We start from the raw sequence: 21,860 nt of genomic DNA, 5'->3' as shown, positions 1-21,860 counted from the left end.
TCCCCATAGCATCCCTACTTGATTATGTGCTGCTAACCAACTGATTTTTTTTTTTTTTTTTTTTTTTTGCCATGAAAGAGTTAATTTTCTTCTTTCTGACAGTGGAAGGCTGTGAATCATAAATTTTCTTATCCCAGCTAACCAAAAGTATAGACTACCAGAAATCAGATGAAATCAGAAAGGAGATCAAACAAGTTTATTCAGCCCTAGTATTTTTGGGTGACCCATAGGTCCCCATGATTTCCGAGTCACAGCTTTGATCAATATAACCCCTATAGTTACACAAGTGATTATGCAGTTAAAGAGAATTTCTTGTTGACTTTGAGCATGCAAGAATGTTTACTATACAGAAGTTCTACAGCCTGATCATTCGCAGTCATGTGTAGGCTCTTGCTTGGGTCCTAGGAGTACTGCGACTCTTCTTTGCATTTTGTCAGTAATGTTAAATAACATTTCTGAATTTAACAGATTTTGAAACACATTTCTACAGCCACGTTGTGGAAGGTGCCGGAGGCTCTGGAACAGAAACAGATAGGATAGAAAGTAAGTTTGATTTTTATACAATTCTGTAATTTAAGGTCATCTAGAAACTAATTTGGGTTTATTTCTCTCTTTTTCAAGGTGAAATTGATTTCACATATGGCTTTTCAGATGATTATACATCAACAGATACTGGTGATAACTTTGTGGATTCATTACATACTACACCAAATATTACAACACCTATGGTTCACTGGCTAAAACTTCCTATTAATCAGGAAATATTTAGTAGTTATACTATCTCAGGTATGGTATTTTAGCAACTTGGAATGTTTCGATAATAATCAGAAATAATTAAACAATTTTGTATGTTGAATAAAATTAGAGTTAAAACATATCCAGTTTACATAATAGCAATTCTAGAAATACATCATGCAATAAACGTTTACCATATATATTAACTCTTAGATAAATAAGTTGTGTTATTTATAAAGGGGTTATTTTCTATTGTAATCCTGTCCATCTTGTATGGAAATCAGGATTACTACAAAGGACTACTACAAAGAAAACCACTACAGAACTGACAAATTTATTAAAAAGCTTTTTTTTTTTTAATACAGATAGTGACATGGAAAATAAAAGAGCATGTAACAAAAATTTGGTTTAAAAAAACAGGTCATTTTCTTTAAACTAATGTCATATGTTTCTTTGAGGTTTTGTAACATTCCTTAATGATTTCCTTTATCAGGTATCTCTTCTCAGACCATCACCATCAGACCTTTTCTTTTGAAGCCTAGCAAAATGTATATGCTAAATGTTACCTTGGGTGAGTACCTTCCTCAAAGGTGTTTAGAATTTTTTTTTCCTTAATACCTCCTTGGCTTTTGACTGTGATGTCATCTTTTTTGGTTAATACACAAATAGCATTTGAAACCCCGCATTCATAGGGGTGAAACTCGGCCTGTGTGTTGGCTGGAGTTACTAGCCTGTACAGTATGCAGGGAGAAAGACTCCTAACATAATAGATAAAGAGGGTGTCCACTTTCAGACCAATATTGAGAGACAGATGTTATGGTTTGTATAATAAAAAGTTGTACAGTTTTTCAATATACTTTCTGTATCAATTCCTCACAGTTTACTACATCTCTGCTTGCTGTCATTCATTCTGCTTACCTCTATTGGATAAAACTCTGACCATGGTCATGTGATGAGTACACAGGTGCCGCTCGTTATAGTCACAGCACAGTAATCAGACATCTGCCTGGTAATCACCTGTGTGCTCATCACATGACCATGGACCCTAAATCACATGACCATGGTGAGCCTTTTATCTACTAGAAGTAATAGAATGAATGACAGCAAGCAGAGATCTAGAAAACTGTGAATATATTGAAAAATTGTATAACATTTTATTGTACAAACAATAACATTTGTTTTTCAGTATTGGTAATCTGCATGTATTATACAACTGGAGGAAATGAGCAAATTGTGCTTTACACAGTGGTTTTTTTCAGCAGTGTGTGGATATAATTTGTTGAGATCCCATGTACTACACAGCTATCGTAATTTAAAGCAGGTTAGATCCTGCCAGGATCGATAAGTAAATAGGGCCCGTAACGGCCTATTAAAAAGAAAAAAAAAAAAACCTAGCGGCTGTCACCAGGTCCCTTAATGTCCCTGGCCCTGTGGCAGCTGATCTGCTGCTATGGCGGTAGTTGCACTACTGTTGATACCCCTGCTGGGCATTGAAGTGTGATTTGTTTCCTCTCTACTTTTTGTAGAATCACGTGGTTACAGGATTGGAATGTCACAACTCTACTTTACAGTAAATGAAATGTCACAAAAACTGACGTGTCAGGTTCAACCCAAAAGTGGTTTTGAAGTGTTCACCATTTTTAGCATCTTTTGTACATCAGGAAAAGAGGTACAGTATTTCATAAATATTTGAAATAACAGCAAAGATTATATATATATATATATATATATATATATATATATATATATATATGTATAAATGACATGCTGCAATATGTCTCAGTCCAACAAATTCGATATAGCCCAAAAAGCTAAAATGAGTTATACCTAAAATCTACCACAGAAATGTTTCCCATACAGTGAATGCCGTAGAGGGCTAAAAAAATCAAAAGTGCCGAACTGCTGTTTTTTCATTGTTTTGCAAGAGAGTTGCACAAATGTATTCCCCCCCCCTTCTGAATTTTTTTCCAGTTCTCCAGTACATTGTACAGAATAATAAATGGTCCCTTTATGAAGAACAATTTGTGCCTCAAACAATAAGCCGTAATGTGGCTCTGTGAACAGAAAAATAAAAAAGCCACACGCGGCCATTGTTTGTTCTGGGTCTTCAGGGTCTTATTGAAGTGTGTGATTTTGGGGGGCAGTCTTATGTGTCAAGATAGCTCCAGAGTATGGGCGATGCACAGAAGAAGTCTTTGAGACGGTTGTGTGAATACAGAAAAAGAGCAGTGCAGAGTACAAGCATTTTTATAGTTTCAGGGGAGAGGAAGAAGCAGATTCAATGGATGTTCTTGAGTTGGAGGCGGCAGGAGATGTTGAGGGTTTGGATGTGTGGCTTGAAGAATAGGTCAGAGTCAAAGGTTGTCCCAAAGCAGCGGACCTGTGGGACTGGGGTGTGTGTGGTCCCATTAACTTTGATAGATAGGTCAGGCTAGGTGGGGAAAAGATCATGAACTAACTCTGTTTTCTCCATGTTGAGTTTTAGAAAGCGGGAGGAAAGAAAGGAGACTCTGGCTGCTAGACGCTCTGTAACTCTGGATAACAGAGCGGTAATGTCTTAACCAGAGAGATATATTTGAGTGTTGTTGGTGTAGCAATGATATTTAAAAACATGAGATTCTATGGGTTGGTCGTGGACGAGGGTGTAGATTGAGAAAAGGAGGAGTTGTAGGACAGAGCCTTGGGAGACACCTACAGAAAGACATGGTGAAGAGATGGTGTGTGAGTGGGAGATGCTGAATGTGTGGACGGTGAGTTATGAGGAGATCCAGGAAAAGGGCCAAGTCTGTGATGCCAAAAGATGAGAGAGTTTTTAACAAGAGGGAATGGACAACTGTGTCAAAGGTGGAGGATAGGTCAAGGAGTAGGAAGACAGAGTAGTGACTCTTGGTTTAGCAGTTAGTAGTTCATTAGTGACGTTGTTTAGTGCAGTTTCTGTGGGATCTGAAGCCTGACTGTAATCTGTCAAAGAATATGTTGGTCGAGAGATAGGAGGATAGTTCAGAGTAGACGTGTTGTTCAAGCAATTTTGAGGAACACAGGAGCAATGAGATAGGGCGATAGTTAGCTGGAGAGGATGGGTAGAAGGAGGGTTTCTTAACCTGGATGCCAGGTGTTTAAAGATGGAGGCGCTCAGCACCCAAACGGCTGCCATCGCCACTGGGTGTCTGCACTGATCGCGGGTATTAACCCCTCGGGCACCTTGGTCAAAGCTCACTGAGGCACCATTTTAGTGCCACTGCATGGGGATCACCGACACCCGGAGCAAGCTCTGGGGCCGACTTCCCGTTGCTATGGTAGCTGGGAGCTTTGTGAAGGCTCCTAGGCCTGTCATTTTATATTTTCTATTGCAGGCTACTCTATGCAATAGATTTTTGCAAGGGGTCTAATAAATGCAAAAAAAAAAAAAAAATTTTTAAAAAGTGAAAAAATATAAAAAAACAATTGAAATTCAAATTAACCCCCCTTTCCCTAGAACACATATAAAACTATTTAAATACTGTGAAACACATACACATGAGGTATCCCTACGTCTGAAAACGTCCGGTCTACAAATCTATAAAAATATTTTTCCCATCCATGTGGTATACGCAGTAACAGGGGGAAAAAAATGAAAAGGGCCAATCCGTTTTTTTTTTTTACTGTTTTGCCTCTGATAAAAATTTGAATAAAAAGTGATCAAAGCAATAGCAATTCCCCAAAATGGCATAACTAAAAAAGTACACCTGGCCCCACAAAAAAAGGAATCCTATACATCCCCATACACAGAAGTGTAAAAAAAAAAGTTACTACTGTCATAATATGGAGACTTTTAGAGAAAAAAAAAATTGGCTCAGTTTTGGATTTTTGTTAACCCTTTCACTGCCAGGCACGTAGCTATACGTGCTCCCAAGCCGAAGACGTAGTTACTACATCCTCCCTACTAATGCCTATATCTCTGGACTGCATCAACATATCTTGATGATTTAAAATGCATTTTAAAGAAGAGAATCTCTTCTTTAAAATGATACCAGGAACTTGATGATTGAACTTACAGTTTTGGAGCAATTCACTGTTGAAGACGCTATTTGGCATTGAGATCCAACTGCAGATCTCAATTCCCGACAGCGTTTCAACAGTGAATTGCTCCAAAACTGTAAGTTCAATAATCAAGTTCCTGGTATCATTTTAAAGATGATATTCTCCTCTTTAAAATGCAATTGAAAGCATCAAGATATCTTGATGCAGTCCAAAGATATAGAGCTCTAAATTGTCTCCCCCTTCTGTCTAAGCAAGCAATTTGCGAACTGTAACAGGAAAGGAAGAGGGACACGAGCAGCCCAGCAGACAGAGAGAAACAGAGAAAGAATCTGACTCTGTACATAACCTGTATGTGACACCAGGAGGGGGTGGCAGGGAGTCTTATGTCCCTATTAACCATTCTCCTGCCAATCAGAGAACATACTATACATTTGTCTCTGATTGTCACATACAGGTATAATGTAATTCCCTCCTGAGCTTTACTAGTGGGGTATTCTTATATTATACCCCCTGAACATAACCAGGAAGTTTATTGGCGCTGTGACCCAGACGTTTACCATTGTCCAGTTCGCAGCAACAAAAAAAGTCCCACCAAACACTTACACAACATATACACAAATTCGCAAATAAAGTTTACATTTCACCCAATCCCTGTCCTGTCTATACCTGAGCTTTCTACAGTAAAATTCATCTCTAGTGATGTCCGTTACACGCTAAAATAATAGTAATAACAATTATCACTAGAGATGAACGTATAGGTTGCTAAAATTTTTATAGGGGGATGGAAAATAATATTTTTATTTAAAGTCCTATTTAATTTGTATGCACAAAATGGGATGGCACACTTCTGCGATTTTGGCAATTCTTTAACACCCGCCCCTGTAAATATATACATATGTGGTATGTATAAACTCCTCACATATTGCAGTTTTATGGACAGTACATTATGTTTGCAGAAAGGGATTGCTTGAGCCGCACTTTAGTGGCAAATTTGAATTTTTGTGCAATTTTTGCTAGCAATCTCTGTTTGCCGCAAAGTTGAATGAAGGTGGTTGTATATATGAACTATCAAATTGTGTTTTTATATACGGTATGCTGTGTACTCTGAAAAAAGTTAGATTTTGGTATCACAGTCAGTTTGGTAGGTGCAGTATAGCTTTATAACATATTAGTGAATAACAGCAAAATCCTGCTTGTCTTCTGTATTTGTGTTTTTGGGAGTCTGAGCTCTTGTTGTAGTTGATGTTTGCGGTACATATAGTATATATACACATTGTATACACCTTAAGCTATTATTTTAAATGTATTTTGTATTATTTTAAATTATTTGTGTTAGTTGCAAAGTTGCATGAAGGTGGATTTGGCTATCGATGACCCATTAAGACATTTGTAATCTTCAGGTTGACAGGTTCACTTACTTTTCATGGTGTGTAATCCCTATATTTTATAGGATGATACTCTAACATTTCCAGCTTCAAAGCAGATTTTTGTTCCTTCCAGTTCTATCGATTTTCTGAAGACACGTGCATGCGGGTGCAGGCCATAGTGATATGTATGAACTCTGCACATGTTGAACTCTTATTTTTAGGAGGTTTGGTGCATTTAATTTTTTGTTTGGTTTCCGCTTTTACAACTAATATACATTTATTTGCACTTTTTCATAAAACATTCACTTTAAATCAAAATTGCATGAAGGTACCTGTTCATATACAGTACCAAGTGGCATTCTGACAATGCTGCAGGTGTCTACTTTAAAAAAAATATATAGGTATGGGGGGTTGGATGCTTTTTTAATGTTGCAATTTAGGTTTGATTTGTCCATCTCAAAACTGTGAAAATTGCTCTGGCTACTGAAGATGCAAAATTTCCAGAGACCCTTGGCGAAAAGGTTAAGGGGTAACGTAAATAAAACCATATAAATTTGGTATCCTTGGAATCGTACCAAAACATAGAATACAGGTGACATGTCATTTTGGCTGTACAGTGAACGCCGTAAAAGTGAACGTCACAAAAATCACTTTTTCTTCAAATTCACTCCATTATGAATTTTTTTCCAGCTTCCCAGTACTTTGTACAGACTAATTAATGGTAACATCATGAAGAGCAATTTGTCCTGCAAACATTAAAGGGATCCTATCAGTTGCACACAATTTTTTCTAGGTACCACGTCAGAATAGCCTTAAGAAAAGGCTATTCTTCTCCTACCATTCATTGTCTTCTCTGCACTGCCTTTCACCTACAATCCCGGGTTTTCTCGGTAAGTAAATTACGTCCCCAGTGCTGCCAGAGAGCTCTCTCCAGTGCTGCCTCCATCTTCGTCAGCAGCGTCATCTTCAACCGCTGGAGAGAGCTCTCTGGCAGCATTGGGGACGTCCCCAGTGCTGTTTGAGTGCTGGGACCCGCCCCCAGTGCGGCAAGAGAGCTAATTTACATACCGAGAAAAACCGGGACTGTAGGCAAACGGCGGCGTGGAGAAGATGACGAAAGGTAGGAGAAGAATTGCCTTTCTTAAGGTTATTCTGACGTGGTACCTAGAAAAAATTGCATGTGACTGATAGGATCCCAAAAAAGTTATTGGCTTTGGAAAGGTAGGGGGAATCAAGAACAAAAATCGAAAAATGCCTGCAGCGGGAAGGGGTTAAGGATAGATGTGGTGGTAGCGTCTTAGAAGAGAAGGATCCTTTGATTAGAGAGATGGATTAGGGCTGGAGTAAAGACTTCAGTGAGGTTCGGGATGAGATGTGACTGGATCAGGTCAACCGCGGAGGAGGTGAGGTGGGATTTTGAAATTAGGATGGAGATCTTTTCATCAATGGAGAAAACAGGATAAAGATGAAGAGCACCAAACAGTTGGGTAGAGTGGTTGTTGAGGGTGTAGGATGAGACCGTCTCTGATGGTGTCAATTTTGTTTTTTATATAAGAGGCAGAGTCTTCAGCCGAGATGAGTGATGTCAGAGGACAGAGAAGGGAGTTGAAGGTAGTGAATAGCTGTTTGGGGTTGCAGGATAGGGAAGATATGAGTGTGACGAAGTAGAACTGCTTTGCAGAAGGGAGAGCGTTCTTGAAGTTGAGAACTGCATCTTTATACCTGGTGAAGTCATCCTGGGAGTGGCTTTTTTTTAACCCAGAAGTGTTCTGCAACCCATGAAGCACGTCTCAGTTTTTTAGTCAGGTACATGTGTCATGATTGCCTGTTGAGAGGCTGGATAGAGAGCAGAGACTGGTGAATATGAGGTCCAGTGGGTGCCCCTTTGTGTGAGTGTCAGAGGAGGACCATTGAGGGACACCAAAGGAGCGGGTGAGGGACAGGAGATTGGAAGCAGAGGGTGGTTTGTATTAATGGGGATGTTGAAGTCACCTATGATGTTGGTGGGGGTGTCTGTGGATAGGAAGTGGTGAAATGGTTGATGAAGGTAAAGGTAGGTTCTGGTCATTGAGTTTGTTCTTGGGACAGGGAGTGTGCGAAAATTGCAGACCAGCATAAGAGAAAGAAGCAGGGGATGTGATGTCTGTGGGTATCAGCCATGTTTTTGTGATCCCGAGAACGGAAAATTCACATGAAATGGATATTGTTGGATGTAATCAAGCTTATTATGTATGGAACGAGCATTCCACTGTGCATCGGAGAGGGCGGGGGGAGGTGCCTTAGAGGCAGGAGCAAGGAAAATAGGTGTAAGATTTAGGGGGTTCTATGCGCTGGTACCAGTTTTGTGGTAAGAGGGAGAAGATTTGACTGTAGGGATATGCTGAGGTAGTTTAGGATTAGGAGATATGTTGCCAGACATAAGGAGAAGCAAGGAAAGAGATATCAGAAGTAAATAGGACAGTATGAGGAGGTTGAGTGTTTGCAGGGTGGAAAGCTTGTTGGTGTAGGAGTAGCTGTTCAGAAGTGGTTACTCCAAAGTCAATGTTTATTGTAGTTTTTTATTGCTTAGGAAGGAGAAAGGGTCTGTCCCCTATCTAAAAGCAATTCCTCATCTAAAAGCCATTCCTCATTTCATCAATTGCAGAAGTGCCTTTATTTACCTTCATCACCGTAAAGTCATGGGTCATTAAAAGAAAACAGGGAATCTATAGTTTCCTTGATTACCCATTACCTAGTACTTCCTCTTCACCGACATACTCCAGGTCAGTCAAGTTTCCCTTGCTTAATTTCACCCAGATCCATCCTCTGTCATCTGATTCTTGACTCACTCCTCTGTAATTCAGATGCCGAAAACTGTATAATGAATATCACTGTCATTTAAAATTGGGCCAACCCATTTAAGATGTGCCAACTCTCAATGTTTGGAAAATCTGTTTCAAATTACAGCAAAATTGACTGTAAAAATAGCCCCATGATAAATCTCATCTAATAAGTGTAATGGTTCTCTCTCACTGGCGTTATTTGAGTAGCTTACTTAGTCATCTCCCTTTAACATCTATATGGGGATCTGGTCTTCATCGCAAAGACTTTACCATAATGCTACTTCTCGGGGGTCCCGATATAGGTGACAGATGGCCAAAAGTCACAAAGGTGCTGGTGCTAAGTACCACTAGTTCAGGCAAAAGAGTCTGGTTCAAAAGTCTGTGGTTGACAAGAGTGCAATGTTATTAAGTCAATTACATCAGGTCAGACAAGCAGGGACAGAGTCAAATCACGAGCCAGAAGTTATACACATTAAACGGACAGAGTACAGAAATCCTCCCAGGAACTAGCCAGATTAGAGGCCTATATTGTTCAGGTGCTGTGCTGAGGGCAGAGTAGGTATAAGAAGACCAGAACATACTGGGACTGGCTGGGGGTAGTAGACTGGTGTACATGTTAGCCCTTAAGTTGCTGAGAGGGAGGGTGTGCCCACTCTGTGGGCGGGACCAGGAGTAGCAGTAGAAGTAAATACACAGCCGCATGGAGAAGAAATGCACAGTGTGAATCAGAGGTAACCTGGCAGCTGAGTGTGCTAGGTGAAATGATACAAAGGTGAGTGCAGAGTGCCAGTGTTACAATAAACCCATTCTGCAAAGTATCTGGTATGTAGTGATGATTTACATTTTCTTGCTACTTCTACAGGACCTCAACTACGAATTCAGTTACCAAGTAGGGAAATTACCAAGGAAGACTTTGTACAATGGAAGAGACATTCAGTATTATTTTAATTTGCCTTCTGGCCTTCCATCTGGAGGATATCAAGGTAAAATCTTTTCAGAGCTCAATAGTTTTTGGGTTTTTTTATTATTTTTTTTTTAAATTTCCATAGAAATTTGGATTCCCAAAACGTCAAATGTCCTGTCTAGAGATGAGCGAAGTTTTGAAAAATTTGATTTAGCCGCTTCTTCGAATTTCCCAAAAAGATTTGATTCTATCTGAATTAATTTGTGGCGATTAACATTAAAAAACAGCTGCAGAGAGCATGTACAGTCATGGCCAAAAGTTTTGAGAATGATACAAATATTAATTTTTACAAAGTCTACTGCTTCAGTTGTTCTAATGGCAATTTGCATATACTCCAGAATGTTATAAAGAGTGATCAGCTTAACAGCAATTACTTGCAAAGTCAATATTTTCCTAGAAAATGAACTTTATCCCCCAAAACACATTTCAACATCATTGCAGCCCTGCCTTAAAAGGACCAGCTAACATCGTTTCAGTGATTGCTCCATTAACACAGGTGTGGGTGTTGATGAGGACAGGGCTGGAGATTAATCTGTCATGATTAAGTAAGAATGACACCACTGGACACTTTAAAAGGAGGCTGGTGCTTGGCATCATTGTTTCTCTTCTGTTAACCATGGTTATCTCTAAAGAAACATGTGCAGTCATCATTGCACTGCACAAAAATGGCCTAACAGGGAAGAGTATCGCAGCTAGAAAGATTGCACCTCAGTCAACAATCTATCGCATCATCAAGAACTTCAAGGAGAGAGGTTCCATTGTTGGCAAAAAGGCTCCAGGGCGCCCAAGAAAGACCAGCAAGCGCCAGGACCATTTCTTAAAAGTGTTTCAGCTGCGGGATCGGGCTACCAGCAGTGCAGAGCTTGCTCAGGAATGGCAGCAGGCAGGTGTGAGTGCATCTGCACGCACTGTGAGGCGGAGACTCTTGGCCTGGTCTCAAGGAGGGCAGCAAAGAAGCCAGTTCTCTCCAGAAAAAACATCAGGGACAGACTGATAGTCTGCAAAAGGTACAGGGAATGGACTGCTGAGGACTGGGGTAAAGTCATTTTCTCTGATGAATCCCCTTTTCGATTGTTTGGGACATCTGGAAAACAGCTTATTTGGAGAAGACGAGGTGAGCGCTACCACCAGTCATGTCTCATGCCAACTGTAAAGCATCCTGAAACCATTCATGTGCGGGGTTGCTTCTCAGCCAAGGGAATCGGCTCTCTCACAGTCTTGCGTAAAAACACAGCCATGAATAAAGAATGGTACCAGAATGTCCTCCAAGATCAACTTCTCCCAACCGTCCAAGAGCAGTTTGGCGATCAACAATGCCTTTTCCAGCATGATGGAGCACCTTGCCATAAAGCAAAGGTGATAACTAAATGGCTCAGGGAACAAAACATAGAGATTTTGGGTCCATGGCCTGGAAACTCCCCAGATCTTAATCCCATTGAGAACTTGTGGTCAATCATCAAGAGACGGGTGGACAAACAAAAACCTACAAATTCTGACAAAATGCAAGCATTGATTGTGCAAGAATGGACTGCTATCAGTCAGGATTTGGTCCAGAAGTTGATTGAGAGCATGCCAGGGAGAATTGCAGAGGTCCCGAAGAAGAAGGGTCAACACTGCAAATATTGACTTGCTGCATTATCTCATTCTAACTGTCAATATAAGCTTTTGTTACTCATAATATGATTGCAATTATATTTCTGTATGTGATAAAAAACATCTGACAAACACACAGGAAAAACCAGAGGGCAGCAGATCATGTGAAAATACAAGATTTGTGTCATTCTCAAAACTTTTGGCCATGACTGTATAGTGGCGTAGAACACTGTGCCTTGCAGTAACACGTATAGGGAGTCTAACACGCACATGACAGGTTTTGCTCTTAGAACCACTGCACAACTCACTTTTTAGGCTAGTTATGGGGCCAAAACTGACCAATCAAATCAGCCTTACACATCAATGTTAGTGCCAGGTATAAATAACCATGCAAAGGCTCAAGATCTTACTGTAGCATCAAAGAGTGCACTCCTTTGATACCCTAGTCTACCTGTTCTAGTAAATGCTTATATAAATAGAGCCCCCCCCCACACACACCCATCCCCCTGATAGAGTGGAGAGGGCAACATTGCAGCATAATGTTCAGGTAGCAGCAGCATGGGTGGTAAGGTTATATAATGTGGAGGTTGCATCAGCCTTATGAGGCCATATGGTGATCCAGTGGCAGAGTGTGGGGATTGCAGCAGCTTTATGAGGCCATACCCAGTGTTAGAGTGTGGAGATTGTAGCAGCCATATGAGGCCATACAGTGACTCATTGGTAGAGTGGGGAGATTGTAGCAGCCTTATGAGGCCATACAGTAACCCAGTGGTAGAGTGGGGAGGTGGTAGTAGCATGAGGAGCCCATACAGCCACTCAGTAGCAGAGTGCAGAGGTGTCGGCAGCGTGAGTAGGCCACAAAGTGGCAAGTTGATATAATGTAAAGGTACAAACAGCCTTAGGAGGCCATGCAGTTACCCAGTGGCAGAGTGAGGAGGTGGCACCAGCATGAAGAGCCCATACAGTCACCCAGTGGCAGTGTGCGGAGGTGGCAGCAGTGTGAATAGGCCACAGAGTGGCAAGTTGATATAATGTGGAGGTACCAACAGCCTTAGGAGGCCATACAGTCACCCAGTGGCAAAGTGTGGAGGTGGCAGCAGCGTGAAGAGCCGATATAGTCACCCAGTGTGGAGGTGGCAGCAGCTTCAGTAGGCCACAGAGTGGCAAGTTAATATTATGTGAAGGTAGCAACAGCTTTAGGAGGCCATACAGTGACTTGTTGACAGAGTGTGGTGAGACAGCATGGATCATTTAATCTGCTGCATCAGGCATTGATGGATGGAAATTATGGCTGATCCACGCCTTGGAGTAATTATGGCCCCCGCTGCACTAAACACCCACTCTGATGCCACACTACTGGCCGGGCAGGACAAACTCAGCGAGTTGCAGTCACAAATCCAGTTTGGCTGTCCAGAAGTGCAGTGGATCTTTCACCATGGGTGGCAGGGTGAACTCTAAGTATGCAACACTGATAGAAGAAAAAAAGTAAGGGGGGGCACTCACCCAATCGAAGATATTTCTTAAAACGTTCTTTCCTTTATTAGAACATGATTAAAAACAAATCAGGAGGAAAAATGGACATACAATGGCATGGGCAACAGCCGTTTCGCGCCTAGCCTGGCGCTTTCTCAAGCCTAGTATGTGTCACCTAGGTATCCATTTTCTAACTCTGTCCCTAGTGCCTGTTGATGTCTGTCCCTGCAGTAAGAGCGATGTGAAATGGCTGTATCTAAAATGGGTTTTTATAGGGCTGTGACATCACAGGGCTGGTTGGCTGCTGATTAGCTGCACGCTTGGCATTGTGGCTGAACCTGAATTCCCAGAGTTCCCTGCCCCTTGTCCTAACATGTGTAGCAGCCATTTTATTCTAAAAAATGTGATTAAATGCATTGAAGTGTGAGGAAATCTGTATTCTTGGTGAATCAAAGATTTCCTGAAATTTGGATTGAATTCCACTTCTGCAGAACTGATTCGCTCATCTCTAGACCCGTCACTAAATGCTTAAAAAAAGCAGTTTTGCAGAAAGATATTCACAATTAAATTGGCTTTTCTCTTTTTAGTATAATGGCAAGAATGACAACTATTAGGGCTAATGAAAGTTTTGTGCCCAAAACATGGAATTAAGTTAATGAAATCTCCATTTCGACTCTACCCATTATACTCTATACTGTATTGTTTTTTTTTCTTAAATCATTGACATGGTCTTTGTTTTTCAGTTACTGTTTTCACACGAATAACAAATATGTATGGATCACAAACACAACCATGTCCAGTAAATGTGACTGTGCTGCCTATTGTCTTCCACAACACATCTGGTAACCCACTGCCCCAACTGGAACTGTAAGTTTCTGAGGAGTTGTAAAAGGAAACAATGTTTGATTTGTTGCTTTAATATTGTTTTTCTTTGCACAGATTTCAAGAAAGCTTGAGAAATCTTTCTACTCTTGTGTTAATGGGAAATCACATTGAGATTCGAAATTATGTTGTGTTGTTAACCACAGTCCTTAATCGACTTTATACAGAGGATAGTAAAATCGCTTTTGAGCTACAATCAGAAATTAGAAACAAACTCATTTTCATTGTTCAAGGCTTATCCTTTAGTAACCAGGTAAATTTTTCTAGTGTACCTTTCTATGAAAAATGTCTTGGTATAAAAAATATAATTATGAAACTTTAACAAAATAATTGTTTTTAACATAATAAAAGAAGCCAGAAAGTAGAAGATATATTTTTTGTTTTAAAAATGTGGATAGCACTTATAAATATCCAAAACAAGTAATTATAGCAACTATTAATATCATGTAATTGTTGAATTACAGACAAAACCATCTTCATAATCTTTGTTCAAAATTTCAATTACAGGATGAACTACATGATATTATGTCGATGCTAAGAGATCTCTTTAATGCTACAAATCAGGTGTGTGTGTATTTATATATACCTGTACATGATATGGGATGTAGATTGATACATTCAAAATGCATACCTTTTATACCGTACACATACACATATATATATATTTTGCTGCAATTTTTTTTTAGCTAAAGCCAGTAGTGCATTGAACAGAATGTAGAAGTATAAGAGTTTTCTATATATTTATCATTCCTTTTGTAACCATTCTTGCCTTTGGCTCAAAAAAAAAAAAAAAAAAAACCGCAGCAAAATCTGCAAGAAAAAAAGCTGTGTTTTCTCAACGCAGGGCTTCTGCCTAAATGTAATACAGAAGCAAATTAGTCATTAAGGGGATTGTCAAAAGAATTTTAGACATCAGGGCACAGGCCTGAAAGAAAACAATAAAAAAATCTGTTCCTGGCACTGGTGTCTGTTGCCACTGTCCAGTTCAAATCCTCTCCTGTGGCCATTGAGATAGTGGTTACATGTGGCAGTATCCCACTCCTGATTAGTCCTGGATGAATGGGCCTAAGCAGGAGTTTGTCTTGAGCCGCGGACTCCGCGGCTAACTTGGCCATGGATTCCATTTGAAGATAGGGCATGCCGCATTTTTTTTTCTGCTAGCTAAAAAAAATGGCCAACAGAAAAAAACTGCGAGTGACTCCCATTGAAATAAATGGGAGACATTTTTGCAGGAGAATTTTGAGGCAGATTCCGCGTCAAAATCCACCTGAAAAAAACTCCGTTTGAACATACCCTTACTCCTCCCAGACTGACAGTGCCTTATGATACAGAGCCTAAATGGAACATCAGGCACCAATACTAACTGCACTGACTGCTTGGGAATAGTGGTGGCTAAAGAAAAAATTCCAACAGTGCTGGAATCAGTGGAGTGACATTGGTTAACATATGCTAAGAAATGGAGTTGGTGGAGGAGGTGAAAGGTCCTCTTTAAGTTTATTCATCAAAGTGAAGAGCTAGAGTCTATATCTACCACTTTTGATAACTATCATCCTTATTCATCAGTTTCTAGACAAAGCAATGATATTGTCTAATCTCATGGTTCAATACACAAGACACTGGCAAGTACTCATATTCCTTGCTCAATGGAGATGTCAATTTAACAATATTTAGATTTGTATCAGAATATATATGCAAAGAATATGACTAATTCTAGTGTTTTATTAACATGAATTTACTCCATGTACAATAGGTAACACCTGAAAGTGCTATGCTTATTATAAACTATACACGATCAATAGTCAAAGAGAAATTTAATTACACAGAGACTAGAAGGAATGCAGTACAGAAGAAACTGGTGGAAAATATAATTTTGTTAATATCTAGTGCTATGGAAATATATTCCCCATTGCCTGAACTGAAAACCATATTTGAGGATGGAGTGGAATGCATGAGTGATTTGATGTTGGTAAGTTTCATTAAACATATGTACTTCTTTAACTCCTTGCCCATAATTTCCAAGAACAGTTTTGTATTTTAGAGATTTGTTCTTGTGAATAAATTGTGTGATAGAATGGAAAAAAAAATCAAATTTTTTGAAATGTGAAATGCTCAGGTTTTTTTGATAGACAACCATACCACCAAAACTGATATGTTATATTATTAACCATTAAATGCTATGATATGTTGGCATTACTTTTGTAAATATTCTTTACTTTTTTCAGGACGTTACAAGGATTACAGTAGGAAAACGGCAGTTTTCCAATTGGTCAACAAAATTTCTCATTTTCATATTTTAGGGACCAAGTTAGTTTTGAAGGGCCTTTTACCCCTTCCCGCCAATGGCATTTTTTGATTTTCATTATTTTGTTTTTGACTCTCCTCATTCCAAACCCTATAACTTTATTATTTCTACGCTTCCAGACCCATATGATGTCATAATGTTTGCGGGGAAATTTTTTCCTCATGATGCTACCATTAATTATTCTGTACAATGTACTGGGAAACTGAAAAAAGAATTCAGAATGGGGTGGGTTTGAAGAAAATGTGCATTTGTCAGACTTTCTTACGGGATTCATTTTTACAGCATTCACTGTGCAGCCAAAATGACATGTCATCTGTATTCTATGTTTCTGTATGATTCTGAGGATACCAAATTTATATGGTTTTAATTATATTTTAACCCCTTAGCAAAAATCCAAAACTGTTTTTCTAAAAGTCACCATATTCTGACACCCCTAACTTTTTATACTTTCATGTATGGGGATGTATAGGGTGTCTTTTTTTGCGGGGCCAAGTGAACTTTTTAGTTCTACCATTTTGGGGAATTGATATTGCTTTGATCAATTTTTAGACAAATTTTTATCAGAGGCAAAACAGTGAAAATACATAGAGTAGGCTGCAATAGAAGCCAGTGAATGTCAGGCTGGGGAGCCTTAATAAGGCTCCCAGTGGTTATAGCAACATGATGCCAGGCCCAGAGCTTGCTCCGGGTGCACGCGATCACAGGAAAAATGGCGGTGCTCACTTGCCACCGAGAAAATGGCGTCTTAGGTGCAGGCACCGATTGCATGCAGTAGAGGTGAGTGTCTACTGTATAAAACAGTAGACATCCAGCAGCTATGGCACTGTGGGAAAAATGCGGAAGCAGTGCATCGTGGTTCTTCCTACAGCGCTTTTAACAGAAAGTTCACAAAGTTTTTCAGAATTTCTGTAAGTATAATTGACATTCTGTGATTTCCAGAACGGTTGCTGAAATCACTACATGTCTGCAGTGCGTATTTTAATGCAAAGTGGGAATGAGATTCGCTAGAATCCCATCCACTTTGCTTTGACTATAAAATTACACATGGGCCTGGCCTAAAGGGGTTTACTAGGCTTTATAACTGATGACCTTTTCTTAGGATCTATTAAGTCATCTATAAGTCATCTATTAAAGATCTGCTCTGGTCTGAAACCCAGCCCCCAGCCATTCAACTGTTTGAAAATACTGTAGCATTCATTTGAGTCCTGCAGCCACTTCAGTTCTTACCAAGCACAGTATCAAATATTTAAACAGCGCTGTGCTTGATATCGTAGCTCAGCCCATTCACTTGGGATGGATCTATTATCAGGCCATGTGACTGATGAACGTGATGTTGCCTATGAAGAGGAAGTCGTGCTCAAGGATTGTCATTGCCACTTTAAGCAGCTAATCCACAGGGGGTCAAATGATGTAGCTCAGGATAGGTCTTCATTGTCAAAGTCCTAGAAAACTCCTTTAGGCCGGGGCCCCATGGACCGTAAACATTGTGATTTGCCTGCAGCGGAGATGCTGCGGGAAAAATCTCAGCGTTGTAGAGTGCAGGCAAAGTGGATGGGATTCATGCGAATCCCATCGCCACTTTGCGGAAAAGATTGCAGCGCAGACATGCTTTGCAAATCGTAGCATGTCAATTATATCTACGGAAACGCCAGCGGCATTCCTGTAGATATAATGTTAAGAGAAAGTCTGCAGAGGAAAACTGTGAACTTTCTCTTAAAAGTGTTGCGGAAAGAACCGCAATGCATTCACACAGCGGTTCTTCCTGCAGCGCTTTAGTGCTGCGGATACGGCCCGTGGGCCCCACGTCCTAGGCCTTAGGCTGAGACCCCACGTTGTGGAAATGCACATTTTGACACAGTTTTTTGAGCCAAAGACAGGAGTGAATTGAACAGGAAGTAGAAGTATAAGAGCTTCCAATATATTTCCCATTCCTTTTGTAGCCATTCTTGGCTTTGGCTTAAAAAATGCAGCAAAATCTGCAACTAAAAAAGCTGCATTTCCACAGCGTGGGGCTTTAACCTTAGGCTGAGGCCACATGTGGTATAAACATTTTGGAAACATCTTCAGACTTTCTGTGAAAAGCACTGCAGGAAAAACATTTTTAACAGTATTAATTTTGCTATAAAATTTACACATTCAGAAGTGAAAGAAGAGAATGCATTCAATAACTTGTGCAATTTCTCCAGAGTGCATAAATACCACATGAATGTAAACCGCCCCTTGGGCACATAGCAGAGAGGGAGAAATATTGGATTTTTGGAGGGCACATTTCACCCTATTGGTTTTTAGACTTGATTTTTAGATTTGCAGAGGCCCTGAGGTATCTAAACAGTGGAAACTCCCAAAAAATGACTGCAGTTTGGGAATTACACCCCTAAAGGAGTTTATTAATGGGTATACTGAGCATTTGGACCCTATAGGTGTTTCATAGAATCAGAAAATTAAAAAAACAAACTCCACTAATATATTGTTTTAGCCACAAATTTTTCCTATTCACAAAAGTATAGAAGAGAAAATGTTCCCCACAGTTTGTTGCAAAATCTCTAAGTATTTAAAGGAATTCTATCATTAAAAATCCCTTTTTTTTTTTTTTTTTTTTTTTTTTTTTTTTTAACAAAGACCACGTCAGAATAGCCATTAGAAAGGCTATTCTTCTCCTACCTTTGTTATTCTGATCCATGCCACTGTTCCTGAGAAATTTGTTATTTCTTCCTTATGTAAATGAGTCTTCAGAAAGTACAGTGGGTTGTGCTACCTGAAGACTCTCCAGTGACGGCTCTGTCTTGTTCCGCCGCCGAGTCATCACACACATCATCAGTTGGCAGAGCCAACTGCGCATGTCAGTTCAGCATTTTCCTGTGGCCTTCTAAACAAGCGCCTGTTCGGCCACAGGAAAATGGATAAACTGATATGCGCAGTTGGCTCTGCCGGCTGATGACGTGGGTGACTCGGAGGTGGAACAAGACAGAGCCGTCGCTGGAGAGTCTTTGGGTAGCACAGGGGATGCCCCCTGTGCTTTCTGAAGACTCATTTACATAAGGAAGAAATAAGAAATTTCTCATGAATGGCGACGCGGATAAGAATAGCAAAGGTAGGAGAAGAATAGCTGTTCTAAAGGATATTCTGACGTGGTATTTGTAGAAAAAGGGAATCTAATTATAAAATCCATTTAAATTCCCTACATGTGAATAAAAACCGCTCTATGGGCTGATGGCAGGACACATAAGGGAAGTAGCACCACTGAGCTTTTCGTGGGTCTATTTTTCTGGTGCTGTGTGTCCCTTTCCTCATAGTGCCAGCCGAACTGCGAACTCCTAGAGTAGACATGTGAGTGACGTGAGTCTGTACAGGTTACACAGACTAAAAGTGAGTTGGTCCGCATACAAATTATGTGTCATAGGAAATATAATTTGTTGCTTTGTCATGGCTTTTTATCATGCATTAGTGAAAAGTATTTTGTAAGTGAAGAAGAAAATAAAATAATAATAATAATAATAATAATAATAGTAATATTGATAAAGTAAAAATGTTGCTAGCAGAAAAAGGAACCCATTGAAGTCAATAGGAGGCTTTTTTTCAGCGCTGAAATTCCACACCAAATTCCTCACCATTTTCCTCCTTATGAATGGATCCAAAGGCTCCAGCAGGCTGCAGTGTTTTTTCTCGACTGGCAGCCTGGTTGCCCTGTCAGCCATGCGGATGCAGGTGCATGCATGGTGTAATGTATGCCAACTTGGAGAAAGATCTCTAGTGCATGCGTACAGTGGCAAAGCAGTAAAATGAAATCCTGCATCTATTTGTTTTTTTTTTATAATTTTTTTTTATTGTACATGTTTGTGTGTGTAAAGCAGGGAAAATAATTGTGAGGTCTTGAGCATTCTAAAATGCAGAAACTAGTTTCTGATGTCATCTCAAAAAGAAGATTCTCATTTTTCATCTGTCATATATTATTTCCAGAGATATTACTGGTTGAAAATACAGTTAGGAATGGGATATTTATATGCAGCTGTATATAAAATAAAAAAAGTTTTGTTATGCTTTAAAGAGGACCTCATGACCTTTGTCAAGTACAGCAATTTGCATCATTTAATTTTGCTGCTCCTCCACTAATTCTGGCACAACTACAACTTTTTCTCTGGCCCCAATCATTCCTGAGCAATCAGGTTAGTTTTGATGCCTTGATTTGCTATTAAGGTTCTGTACTTTGTGTCAAGAGGCCAGTGTCAGGCAGGAGCGGGGAATGGGTGTGATTCTGAGCTTACTTCTGATTGGAGCTCAGAATTACGTCCTCTTTCTTGATCCTGCCTGACAGTACACAACCAAAATAGCATATCAGAAACCAATATTAACAGCCATAATTGCACAGGAATGGTGGGGTCTAGAGTAAAGATTCCAACTGCGCTGGAATCAATGGAGCATAGCCTATTGATAAATGCTATGATATGTGGTTGGTGGCGAAAGGTCCTCTCAAGAAAGAAACACAAGGGTGGAGATATAAGTTTGCACCTGGGCCCCCAAGACACTTGTTACACCACTGCTCCTACTGTGCATCTACTGTGTTTAAAATATGTTTTTCCTAAGGATAGCCTTTACAGTTTACAGGGAGGAGACGGGGTTGCATAGTAGCACTACTTGATACTTCTAGGTAGATTTAAGTCAAATGGTATGCATTTTAAATAAATCAGTAGTGTAGTAATAAACATTAGTCACAGTAGTGACAATTCAAAGGAGAAAAATAGCTGATGATATTTGCAATGATATAGCACCACCTACTCATAAATGCTAGTATTGAAGCCAGCACTGAAGTTTGAAGTAGGTATTTTCTAGAGTGCCTTTTAAGAGATGTAATATGGATATTAACACTGTACTGTAGAGAACACTGTTTGGGGAAATTAGTAGGGATTTAAATTTTGGCATCTCCACAGATCAGCTGGTAATCTTCACATTTTGGTGTACTGTAACTATAGAGATCACACTGATCACAACTGCAGCCAGAGGCATAATTTTAAGATTTTAGGCCCCATTGTAGAATTTATAAGACTGATCAAAATGTTAGAGGTGTATCAAAATCATTATTGCAGTTGTGTAAACAAATAAAACACAAACTGTAATGCAATGAAGAATCAATGCATCTTTGTTTTATCAGAGAACATTTTAAAAGACAGTAAAATATAAAGTATTAAAATGGATGAAAGCTCACAACTAGAGATGAGCGAGTAGTACTCGATCGAGTAGGTATTCGATCGAATACTACGGTATTCGAAATACTCAGACTCGATCGAGTACCACTCGCTGTTTGAATGCAAAAGTTCGATGCAGAACCAGCATTGATTGGCCGAATGCTATACAGTCGGCCAATCAATGCTGGTTCTTCTCCTACCTTTAGAAGTCTTCTCCGTGCAGCTTCCCCGCGGCGTCTTCCGGCTCTGAATTCACTCTGCCAGGCATCGGGCCTGGGCAGAGCCGACTGCGCATGTCCGCTTGTAGTGCGGGCATGCGCAGTCGGCTCTGCCCAGGCCCGATGCCTGGCAGAGTGAATGAAGAGCCAGAAGACGCCGTGGGAACGCTACAAGGAGAAGACTGCACAGAGGATCCAGCCCGACCTTCACTCGTGGACTTGGTAAGTATAATTTGATCGAACGTTGCCTACCCCTGAAACGAGCATTTTCCCCCCATAGAGTACAATAGGGTTCGATATTCGA

General features: G+C 40.0%; 1 protein-coding gene across 1 annotated transcript in view; it reads left to right on the top strand.

The window, feature by feature from the left end:
• PKD1L1 (polycystin 1 like 1, transient receptor potential channel interacting) overlaps nucleotides 1–21,860 on the top strand; it is a 194,435-nt gene that overhangs the window by 64,602 nt on the left and 107,973 nt on the right. Inside the window, 9 exon segments of the mRNA XM_075271991.1 lie at nucleotides 469–543; nucleotides 622–786; nucleotides 1,229–1,306; nucleotides 2,262–2,404; nucleotides 9,807–9,927; nucleotides 13,718–13,841; nucleotides 13,914–14,109; nucleotides 14,364–14,420; nucleotides 15,607–15,822. Of these exon segments, the coding sequence (XP_075128092.1) occupies nucleotides 469–543; nucleotides 622–786; nucleotides 1,229–1,306; nucleotides 2,262–2,404; nucleotides 9,807–9,927; nucleotides 13,718–13,841; nucleotides 13,914–14,109; nucleotides 14,364–14,420; nucleotides 15,607–15,822 (1,175 nt within the window).

The sequence above is a fragment of the Leptodactylus fuscus genome, chromosome 4, assembly GCF_031893055.1.
Source record: "Leptodactylus fuscus isolate aLepFus1 chromosome 4, aLepFus1.hap2, whole genome shotgun sequence".
NCBI classification, from domain to species: Eukaryota; Metazoa; Chordata; class Amphibia; order Anura; family Leptodactylidae; genus Leptodactylus; species Leptodactylus fuscus.
The sequence above is the reverse complement of the archived record's forward strand: the minus strand, read 5'-3'. Positions and strand labels throughout refer to the sequence as shown.